The sequence below is a fragment of the Girardinichthys multiradiatus genome, chromosome 8 (assembly GCF_021462225.1).
Source record: "Girardinichthys multiradiatus isolate DD_20200921_A chromosome 8, DD_fGirMul_XY1, whole genome shotgun sequence".
Lineage (NCBI taxonomy): Eukaryota > Metazoa > Chordata > Actinopteri > Cyprinodontiformes > Goodeidae > Girardinichthys > Girardinichthys multiradiatus.
In genome coordinates this window covers 36,398,804-36,408,225 of record NC_061801.1, presented here as the reverse complement: position 1 = coordinate 36,408,225, position 9,422 = coordinate 36,398,804, and the positions used below count along the sequence as shown (strand labels likewise).

Below are 9,422 nucleotides of genomic sequence, written 5' to 3'. Positions count from 1 at the left end.
AAATGGGGATCATTTAAAGGCACTTACACAATTGCGACGAATGACATTAATATTTCATGTCGCTCCCTGCATTGTTTATGGAAAACGGGTCTGAGTCGCTGCTGTTTAGGCAGGAAAGTGGGAACAATTTGGACACCATGTCCTGGGATCTTTGATTGGACTTTTCGGCGTTTGTAGAGATAACGAATGGGGGGGACAGTTTTCAAGGATTTCCAATTACGCTTGGACAAAGGTTAGAGAAATATATCCAACCACTCCTGACGTCCTATTAGAAATTATTTCCATCGCTTCAACAAGTTGCAGATCCTTTACTCCTTTTTAACAGCTGCATTTGACTGCTGGATGTTATTGATTTAGAAAAAAACATCCACAGGTTGATTCCCCACTGTTTATTTCCCCACAAAACTCCAAAGCGTTTCACGTCATTAAATGAAAGACATTTTTTATTTCCACATTTATAAAAGTAATTCTCTTTTACATCAAATCCCCCCTCCTCTTTTTCTTTTTTTTTTTTCTTTTTTGAACCAGTCCAGCCTTTGCTGTGAACTTCACTAAAAAATAAAAATAAATTCACCACTTTTTTGGGAGGGAACTTCCTTCAGGAACCTCGATTAACTGAAATTAAAAAATAAAATCGATTAAAAGGAAATCCAGGAAATGTAATTATACCAAAATCACTCCACAAAGTTGATATCTGCAATATACATGTTCACCAATATAAAGTAGAGTCGGAACAGTACGGAGTTATTATCACAGCTTCATATGAAATAACAGAAATGATGCACAAGGTCAACAAATCAACTGGCAGCGCCCACCTGAGCGCTGGACCCAAGTCCGATTAATCGATTATCGATAAAATTACAAAACGAGGCATCACAAAGGTGGTGCTTTAAAATCTGTTGGGGGTAAGACCGCGCTTTAGATATAAATAATTTGACATATTTAAGTCAGCATAAGCCAAGGTTTGTGGATCCAAACATCCAGTCCATCCTTTTCCTCAGACCGTATATTTATTTTCCCACCAGTTCGGTTAAACTGGACACAGTAGTAAACAATCAACAAAAAATGTCTTAGTATTTCTTATTTACACGTTAATAACTCCGATGAATGGAAAAAAAATAAATAAAAATATTGTTCCTTTGGATGTTACAACTACTTTTTGTTTTTACAGGAAACTTTGCTCATTTCTGCTAATTTTACCTGCAAATAATAATAATACTAGTAGTAATAATGATAATGATAATTAGCAGGAGGTCGAAGTGCCAGAGCCCGAATACTGAAACTGGGTGTAAATAAATACTCAACATAGAGGCTTTAATGCATCCTGAAAATAAATAAATTATAAATAAAGCTTCTGTCTCACAAAGACAAAGAAAACATCATAAAGTGTTTATAGTCTGCTCGGATCAGTTATGTCCTGATAATCGGCAAGTTTTGTCCAAAAGAGGCCGAACTGTTTCTCCTCCTCTGATCGTTTTCTCTTGATTTGTCCTGTTTATTCTAACGGGTCCAAAATGTTTTATAAAAACTCAGCAGGGGTCCCGGCTCACCGCTGCTGAGCAGGCCGGGTAAGCACTCCGGACATGGGGGGCAGAGGAGGGGGTGGGGGCGGAGGCGGCTCTCCGCCCCCCTGCAGGCCGTGCAGCAAGATCCGCGGGACCAGGGGTCTCTGTAGGGCCGGTGGGGGCGCCGATGGGCCCCTGTACAGATACAAGGCCGCCCCGGGGTCCAGGTTGGACATCAGGCTTTGCGGGTAGAAATACGGGGACGGGAACATCCTCTGCAGGGCGGAGTAGTTCCCAGCTTCCGCCAGCAGCTCCAGCCCGACCGCAGTCTGCCGTTTCCACTTTGTCCTGGAGAGAAATAAAACAGCCGTTTTTTAGTCTTCCTGCACCCGGCAGCGATTGTGTTTGACACTCCAAAATATCTCCCATCTGTTAACCTGGGATCCAATTAGAAGTAGGGAATGTTTTTCTCTTTTTTTTCCTCCCCCCCCCCCCCCCCCCGCGTTGTTTTTAAAAATCACCCAAATCTCCAGCCTGCCACTTTGTGTTCACACCCAAACACGTCTTTCAGATTGCCAGCGTGCACTCCGCGCAGGTGAATAATTCATACTAAAGATAATTGAGTAGATATAGTAGTTTGTTTGAATTATTAATTTGCACACATGCAACGATGTATTATTTATAAGCAACTCCGACTCAAATTGTGTTTTTATATTTATTTATGTCATTTAGCTGCATGAGGGTCTTGAATAAAATAAAAGATAAATAAATAAGTAGGCGCGCTCAGGTTAATTCAACCACTAACTGTCATGACCAGCAGGGTTTCTGCCTTGTTATCATCTGACCAAATACGATGAGAGTGATGAAATAAATTGATGCAAACATTTATGCAATATATCGATTTTCATGAGTGTTTAAAACTAACGTTAAAACAGAAAAATAAAAAATAAGTTAATTAATTGGGCCACTAGTGAGCTGTTTTTCCTCTAAATTATTGCCATCTTTCATTTAAACAAAGTCGGTGAAAAGTGAAAGAAGAAAAGACGTCTGATGATATCAAAATGTGGCAGTGATGAAATTGGCCATCCAGGCTGGCTGTTAAAGTCTATATTTAGGCAAAGTATGGGGATATTAAAGTCAAAAAATTGTCTGGATCAAATCAAGACAACTTCTGGCCAACCTAAAAACCCATGGCCCTCACGTCCCAGCAAACGTGTATATGGGCCCCATATGGGTGTTGCTCAGTCTGGAAGGGCTCACAATCTAATAGGGGACCCACTTGGCTTAAATAAATGGAGCTGGGCACCCAATGCAGGTTTCAGCTGGGTCTCAAATGGGTATTAAGAAAATCTGTTTCAATTGAACTGATCAAGGACTGATATGGGTCCCACAAATCACCCAAAGATGACCAACATCATGCCCATAAGTAGTTAACATGGCGCCATTAAATAAAGCCAAGGTCAGTCACATGGACCGTATTCACCCAGTCCCTCATCATATGGGTCCCATAATTAAATGTTGGACATCCACGGACATCTAGTCTTTGGAGGGTCAGGTTAACTATTTTGAAAACTGTGATGATACACAGGGTTTCTGTGATTTGCTATAAGACTGTCGAGCAATGTGGTTAAAAAACAGAAAAGGTTAAAAAAAAAAAGAAAAACGTTAAACTAAACAGAAAATTCACTTCAGGGTTACAGCAGTAGGTTCTCTACCAGCAGCAGGTTCTCTACCAGCAGGAGGTTCTCTACTAGCAGTACGCTCTTTACCATTTAAATCATTCCCTCAGGCCAAATGTTGTTGTAAAAATGTTGAAAACAGACATTACATTTTCTTTAAACTACTTTAAAATTAGGTTGAAATGTAAAGGTTAAAAAAGATGTCTACCCAGCTAGTGTGTGTATGTGGGCCCCAGGTGGGTTTTCTAAGGCTGGATGTGCACTAGCTGGCCCTGAGCTCACACCAGGGTTCTAGTGTGGGATACACTTGGGTCGACTACATACAACATGCATCAGCAAAACCAAATGGGTGTCCTATGTAGGACTTACATAGCTCCGTCTCACACTTGCAACACATCTAAGACCTATATGGGTTCCATTACCCAGGGTTGACCTACATCAGACATATACCAGCAATTAACGTGACTGTGTTTGATGTCTAAATAAGGTTAAATATTTGGCACAGTTGACGAGCCTGACGTTCAATGTGTTTGTTCAGGCCCAGCTTGGACAGAAAGTAAAGCAGACAAGTATTGTTCCTGGCTGAATAAAGACCAGGACTGGCTGACCTGAAATAGCCATAAAAAAGAAATCCAGTTTTTGGAGGGTTCAGTTCATTCAACCGGCAACCATGCTAATCACCTTGGATCCATTGGAACCTTAAAAGCTCTGAAATAATGGGTGCAACCAAAGTTTTTGCTCTGTGCCCTCTAAGCTGAAATAAAATACTAAATAAAATAAACACAGCACTGCCAGTAGACTATTCCTCTGGTCAGTTATTCCGCAAACACGATTTCTGTTAAAAGACATCATGGAAACAACAATGCCTTCCATCTAAACAATGTGAAAATTGAATGGTGAAGAGACACCTATTCTTATTTTTTAATGTACCTTTCTGGGCAAAATAAGGACAAGAACTGGGTAATCAGATACCGAAGGACTTCCCGTGTTTGGAGGGTCAGGTTAATTCAACCTGTAATTTGTCTTTGACTTGCGGGGTTTCTGCGGTTTGTTACTGGGCTATCACTAGATGGACAACTGGTTGATAAAAACTGAACAAAATACATAAATAATTCGCACAATCAGTGTCTTTGCTCTGTATGCTTTCTATTTTACTTGTCAATTCAAAAATAAAATAAAACAAAACATCACATAAAGTGTAGAAATCGACACATCTAGCAGGCTTTTCTTCCTGAAAATTATCCCCCCAAGCAAAATGTCATTCTAAAGATGTTAAAAAAGACACTGTTGTCTTCTATCAAATGTCAAAATTGAATCATGCATGTGGGCCCTATATGGGTTTTTTTTCCCCCCAGGCTCTAAGAAGCATGAGCTGGGCTGGAGTTCACAATGGGCTTCTTGTATGGGACCCACTTGTAATAATTAAAAATAAGTCTTGCATATGTCTTAAATGGGCATTAAGAAAATTATTTCAAATTGTAAAAAAACATCTAGGACCCATATGGGTTCTGCTTTTTAACCAGAGTTGACTTGCATTTACCCCATAGATGCGGTTAATATGACGCCATTACATAACTGAAGACAATTTGGATCTGGACACATTTTCTTAATTTAGTTCCTCCAAATATGGGCCCCATATGTGAACGTCAGCTGATAATTGATGTCTAAATTTGGTCGAAAATGCGTCTACGTTCAGTAAACAGGCACAGTCTTTCAAATGTGACAAAACTCTTGAGCCTAAAATTAAAACAATATATATTTTTCTGAGCTAAATAAGGAAAAGGTTTGTCCAACCCACATAAAGTGGCTGATGAGAACTGAACAAAACCCCTCATACCTATGGGTGCAATCAAACTTTTGCTACTTTTATTTCATTCCTTTCACTGAGATCCTAAAACTAAACTAAAACAGGAAATAAAATAAACCAAATGCTCTTTGTGGCAATGCCAACAGGTAATTCTTGGGCTGGAAAAGTCCAGTTTCAACATATTTTATGGGCTAAATTGACTTGGGATAAAAACTGAAAGGGAATAAAAAAGACGTCATTAGAGTTCTAGTGTTTGGAGAAATGTGTGTAGGTTCAAATTTATGATTAGTAAGAACTAAAATGTAGCTCAAAAAAATCACGTATTGCGCGTGTAATTATTTTAACTGAATAGGAAAATGTGGATTGATGAGTGCTGAATGTGAGTCAGCCCTGAAGGTGAACTTTCGCCTCCTGGCTGAAGCTGAAAGGAAAACACCACCATCTTCTCGGTCATGGGTGGGAAAGCAGATTATCTCCCCTCCTCCTCCTCCCAACGCCGTCCCAGTCAAAAACCAGCAGCACGCTGGCGGGGTCCTCACCTTCGGTTCTGGTACCAGGTCTTGACCTGCGTGTCGGTGAGGTTGAGAGAGGCGGCTAACTCCATCCGGTCTTGGACGCTTAGGTACTTCTGGCGCTCGAAGCTGCGCTCCAGCTGCGCCAGCTGGTGGTCCGTGAAAGCCGTGCGGGCCTTCCTGGGCTTCTTCAGCCGAACTTGCGGACTATCCCTGCTGCTGGAGATCTCCCTGTCTCCCTCCTCTTTCACTGCCGGGAAAAAAGAAAGGAAGGATGTTGAGAAAAAAATGAAAGAGAAAATTGTTGAATTTGTCATATGAAGCGTGGAAGGATGTCAATGTAAACATTTGGATTTATGTAAAAACAACAAACAAAACAAGAAAGCCACAATGAAAATCTCATGGATTAATCTGAAATTTTTATTTTACCTTAAAATGTTCAGATTTGAATTTATCAATTTTGAAAGATGGCACACAGAGCTAAATACCCCAAGTCCAAATAGCCTTATGGACATTTTAAATATCCGCGGAGAAATAAAGAAAACATTTTAGTTCTGCTTTTTGAATTTTAATATTGGTATAATTTGATAACACATTTCTGGAGCCCGTTTGTCTCATGTGGTGTTTTATGGTGACATTTGTTGAGAATTGGCGGTATATAAAAAGTATTTTCTTTTTAATTTAAAACTTTACACATAAAACGAAATTCCAGCTTAAAATATTCCTCAGACTTTCTCTTTCATTTTCTAAAAAATACAAAAGCTTTTGTGTTTCTGCAAAAGTATTTACTTTTAAACTGTTTCAATTTTTTCCAAACTTGTCCGTATTTATAAGCAGACTTAATTTCACTGTTTTAAATGCAATATGCGCTAATAGCGACTTTACAAGCTGCGGCGCTGCTTGATTTAGCCTTAAAGTGTTATGAGAAGCTCTTCCAATATTCACATTTCAGATCTGATGTTTTCCCCATCCGCGAGTCTTTGTTCTTTTTCTGCGTGTCAGTGCAAAGAAATCACATACACGATTGCTTATAATCCATTCTCATAGTGGAGTCATCACTGGAAGCAACGCAATAATAATCCCCCTAATTGAGCCACGAGGGGATGGGTCTGCAGCCTTTCACGCGCGGCCGGCGCAACTTCACAGAGAGGGGAAGGAAATCACGAGCCGCCGCGCGCTCACACATCTGATTAAGGCGCCAAAATTGGACAAATTGGATCAAATGCGCGAAACAATCCGAGCGGCGAAATCAAAGTAAAGGTGCGCGTGGCTGCCTTTATCAATCAGTAATCCAATAAATCAGTTAATCAATTAATCAATCAGTAGTAGGGTGCACAAGCAAAATTAATCGCACATTTTTTTAAAGGAATTTTGTTCCCTCGGATCAAAATCTTAAACAAAAAGGTGAATTTTAAGAATGAAGAAATTATTTTCTGTGAGTAAAACTGAGTTTAAAATGACACAAAGAAGGGAATTGGTTGTTTCCAGCCTACAGCGGCTCATTTCTGCAGCCAGGCTCCATTAAACCGTCAGCAGAGGTGACGTGTGTTATAGCTGACATGATTGGAAACACAGAGAGTCTTTATGGTATTTATCTGGAGGCGAGCCAGTCATCTCTACCGTTCCCTGCTAGTTCTCTTCCTCACCGTCATCAGAACAGGGTATTCTGCTGTAATACGAACCGGCCCCACACATGCAAACAGACCTGATTGGAAACTTAATGAGTTTCAGGATGATGAGCTAAAAGTTCAGGGGAAAATAAATCAGAGGTTCGGTCAAAAACCGATTAAAAAATACCTAGAAATTAAATAAAAAATAATGAATAATAAATGAATTATATATAAATTAACACATATTAGTATAGTTTATAAAACCTGAGTTAAAAATGAGCAATTTTCCTTTCTTTGATTCTATACATTAAATGGAAAAAAAAAATGGGACAGCATTTTAGCTTTTAATTTTTTTTATTAATTTAATTATTCCGTTCTTCATTGTATGATCTCTTTTTCATCTCTCATAAATTATTAAACTGTCTACAAGTTAAAGATGTAACATTTTGTGTTAAATCCAACAGTGGAAGGGAATAAAGGGAAAAATTACTGTCTCGAGAGATTTCAAAAAATCTAAAATACTAGAAATACATAATTGTGAAATAAGTGTATACTTTAAGAAATAAGAGAAGTTTTTACCTTTATATTCGCTGTCCGACGAGGAGTTGCTGTGGATCTTTTCGATGAACTCGTCCGCTATCTTAGAGGCCAGCCTGCCGGCCTCCTGCGTCGGCTGCCCGTTGCTGGAGTAGGGCGCGCAGGCGGCCAGCGGCTTGCAGTCCGCCAGGATGTCCCTGATGAGGAAGGAGGAGGTCACGGTCCGCTGCTGCGCGCCCGCGGAGATCTGAGCGTGCTGGAGGTGCGGCGGCAGTCCCGCGACGTGCACTTGCCTCTGGGCTGCCTCCTCCACGCACTCCCTTCGGGGCGACGGAGGCGACGAGCAGCCGCTCTCCACGTCCGACCTGGGACTGAATTCCAGGGGTGAGCGGCAATCCCCCGGCAGCAGGCCGTCCCCCTTGGACAGCGGGCTCCCCGGCCGGCGGGACAACAGCGAGTCGATGCCGAAACTGGACCCATTGGCGGACGCCTCCATTGTTCCGATGAGGCGTTTTTTTCTTATTTTTTTTAAATGACCATTTGGTATTAGGTACAAGTTTTATTCTAAGAAAGATTATTTGGAAGGATTATTTTTGAGTGTGATCCTGGAAACGCACCGCTGTTGCTTATTTTCATCCGCTTTACTTCCAGTTTCCCTATTGGATCTTTAAAGGAAAATAGTTCCAGACCAAATTAAAACAGAAACAGTTCGTTTATCCGATTTTCTTGCGGTTGGCAAGTCTGATGAGACGCAATCAATAATGCATCTGGTGCAACAATCGATTCGACTTCAAAAAGTCTAAGCAGGAAGATGAGCCGCTTCCTGGTGAGGAGGAAATTCTTCCAGCAGCAGCGGGTTTGGTGCGCTTCAGCACCATGGACAGGGACCGGGGAGTCGGAACCGAGCTCAGAGCGACGACGGATTCTCAGTTCTCCCGCTGGAGACTCTTCAGGAAAACCGGTGGCATTCCTTTGAAGCAGAACAGCTAAAACGGGTTTTAAAGAGCTTGAAGCAGAGTGAGAGAAGAGTCCAGAGCTGCTGTAAAAAGGAGGAAGATGATGCGGAGGAAGAGTGCCGCTGAGTTTAAAAAAACGGAAAAAGAGGAGAGATAAACTGGGTTAAATAGTGACAACTGGAATAGTAAAACCGACTTGACGGGAGGGAATCCCAAAAAATTGAACTTGAGGAAAAGTAAGGAGCTAGGTTTTAAAAGCGCCTCGTCCACGTGAGTCCCCTGTGACAACCCTTGATTGGCTGAGGGGAGCTGGAAGTGGACCTCCCTTCCTTCCCCATTCCTCCCCTCCTACCTCTCCCTTCGTCCTCTCCTCTCCACTCTGGCTCATCCTCGCTTTGATAAAAGAGACAGTGAATTCATCAGGAGACTCAGATCCGACTGTTTACAGGCAATTTTCACACTGTTTGCTTTCATTACATCATTGATGAGGCTCATAATGGGGTTATTATGAGGAGCGGCTCGCTGTTTTTCTCCTCGACTCCCTTCTTCTTTCAACGGATCTGTTCCCACCTCCAAAGACCCCTCTTGCACACATATTCTTTTTCAGTGTTTTACATTTTATCATTCACCGTCTGTTGATTTTTATTCTGGGTTTTAATTGATCAATTAATCAAAACAGTTTTTATTTATGTATGTTGAATGTAATTTGGTTAGCTTTGTTTTTCATTTATGATCGTTGTTTTTGTTTTTTTGTTATTTATTATTATTGCTATTGTTGTCATTAATGATTTAATTGTTTTTATTATTAATATATTT

General features: G+C 40.8%; 1 protein-coding gene across 1 annotated transcript; it reads right to left on the bottom strand.

Moving 5' to 3' along the window:
- Positions 1 to 425: 425 nt before the first annotated feature.
- Positions 426 to 9,006, bottom strand: barhl1b (BarH-like homeobox 1b). The gene is made up of 3 exons (XM_047371686.1): positions 7,693 to 9,006; positions 5,531 to 5,753; positions 426 to 1,853 (listed from the first exon to the last, which is right to left on the bottom strand). The coding sequence occupies exons 1-3, from the start codon at positions 8,144 to 8,146 to the stop codon at positions 1,547 to 1,549; spliced, it is 984 nt and encodes a 327-aa protein (XP_047227642.1). The 5' UTR covers positions 8,147 to 9,006; the 3' UTR covers positions 426 to 1,546.
- Between the last annotated feature and the right edge of the window lie 416 nt (positions 9,007 to 9,422).